The 1,940-nt window shown below is 64.2% G+C and overlaps 1 protein-coding gene across 6 annotated transcripts in view; it reads left to right on the forward strand.

Annotated features, from left to right (window-relative positions):
• The first annotated feature begins 323 nt into the window (after nucleotides 1–323).
• The window catches only part of SKOR2 (SKI family transcriptional corepressor 2), a 30,352-nt gene continuing 28,735 nt past the window's right edge, over nucleotides 324–1,940 (forward strand). For 5 of the 6 annotated variants that reach the window (XM_080371526.1, XM_080371527.1, XM_080371528.1 and 2 more), the window contains exon 1: nucleotides 324–1,940. This exon is cut by the window's right edge and continues 2,017 nt beyond it. In XM_080371526.1, coding sequence (XP_080227652.1) covers nucleotides 1,513–1,940 — 428 coding nt within the window. In that variant the 5' untranslated portion in view covers nucleotides 324–1,512. The other variant, XM_080371531.1, reaches the window with a different exon arrangement.

Raw genomic sequence — 1,940 nt, forward strand, 5'->3', positions numbered from 1 at the left:
CGTTTTAGCTTGAAAGGAGTTTTTCCTTTTTCCTTTTCCCGTTTTTCAGCCGGTTCCGCAGTTTTCCTGTCTAGAGAGGACCGTAGTTGAGGGGTTTTGGCCTCCCCGCTCCCCCCTGCCCTGGGTGGTGGGGTTGGGGGTCGCGGCGGGCCTGCCCCGTCCTCACCCCACGCTGCGTGGAGCCGGTGAGGACCTACGAGGTTACCGGTGCTTTTTGGGGTAGATGCGAAAAAAATTTTCAACATTTTCACTGCAGTGTATTCGCCTCTTTTCGGAAAAAAAAAAAAAAAAAAAAAAAAAAAAAGAGGCAGACGCGGCTAGCGTGCTGCAGCCTGCTTGCTGGGGGATTGGTGTTGGGGCTTTTTTTTGTTGATTGGGGGCATAAAGCAATTAGAAAAAGAAAAAAAATATTTGCACCGTGTTGCTTTTTGTGGGAGTAAGACTTTGTGTGTCCAGGTCCTACTGAAAGTGGTTTTGGTGAATCACTCCGGTGTATTTGGGAAGGGAGTGTGGGTCACAGAAGCTCTTCGTGCCCTTGAGGACACGGTTGTGGCGAAAAAGCAACTTTTTTCTCCCTCTCTCCTCCCTCCCGCCCCGTAATTTCTGCCAGATCCGTTAAAAAATGCTTCCGAAAAGACGCGGTTTATCGTATCGAACACAGTTTCTTGGAAGCGATGGGGCTCGGACCGTGGGGGGTTGAAGAAACAAAAAAGAGGAGGGGGGGGCGGAGAAGGCAAAAAAGGCAAAGCACGTCGCACCGCAACCCGCTCCGTCGCCGAACTCGGTGTCCCTTGGTCGGGAAGCCCTGCGTGGGGCCGGGTGGGAACAGGGAGCGCTCCGCGGGGCGCCCGGGGGGCGGCGGCAGGAGGCCGGGCCTCAGCGGGGCGTCCGCGTCCCCTCCCGGTACGCGGAGGGAGGGATGGGGGAGCCACCCCCCCCCTCCGGTTGGGGGGAGCGTACGGTAGGGCCCGGCCCCCCCGCCCCGCTGACGTCACCGTGCCCACGGTGGGCCGCCGTGCGCCCAGAGAGGCGCGGAGCTTCCGCGCTTGCAGCCGCCACCGTGCGCAGGGCTGCGGCTGGCCGCGCTGCTCCGCGGCGGGGGGATGCGCCGCCTTGCCAGGGCCCGACGGCAGCACTGCTAGGGCGCGCCCGCGGAGGTAAAGGGTACAGGGCGGGGAGGATGCGCGGGTGGCTGCGGAAGGCATCAACACCTTTATTTATTTTATTTAGTTATTTCTCATTCCTCTTCCGCGCTTTCCCCCGTCCCTGGGGGTGCGGAGGGAGGAAGCCGTCGGGTCGAGCAGGCGGGCGCGGTGCACGGCGGCTGCCCCCGGAAACTCCGCGGAGCGCCTTCCCGGGGCAGCGGCAGGTTTCCAGGCTGGACAGGGGGACACACGCCTCCGCTGCGTGTTTCGGGATGAACGGCCCGTGGGCTGGGGCAGCTCCCTACCCGGGGGGGGCGGGCAGGATGGCGGTTCTCTCATTTATCCTCAACTCCGCAGCTGCGGTGGGATGCGCACGTCGGAGAGCCGGGATGCGCGGAGGCAGGCGGCCCCGGGCGCATCCCCGGTGAGGCCGGGGGGGATGGGTCCGGGTCACTCAGCAAAACTCAAGGCCTATCTCCCGAGGGATGGGGGTGGGGTGGGGTGGGGTGTGCGCGCTTGCGGCGAGACGCCCCCATCCCCGGTGGGTCCCCGGCTGACGGCGCTGTCTCTCTCTCCCCCTCCCCGCCCGCAGCTGGAGCAGAGCAGCCGCCCCGGCGCTGAGGCGATGGCGACCAGCCCGCTGCCCGGCTCCACCGACATCCTGCTGCCGTCGCCGTCCAGCGCGTACCCGCCGGACCCCATGAACCAGCCGAGGGCCGGCCACGCCGCCATGAAGCCCAACCAGGTGGGGCAGGTGATCCTCTACGGCATCCCCATCGTCTCCCTGGTCATCGA

The sequence above is a fragment of the Falco punctatus genome (genome assembly GCF_963210335.1).
Source record: "Falco punctatus genome assembly, chromosome: Z".
In the NCBI taxonomy this organism is placed as follows: Eukaryota; Metazoa; Chordata; class Aves; order Falconiformes; family Falconidae; genus Falco; species Falco punctatus.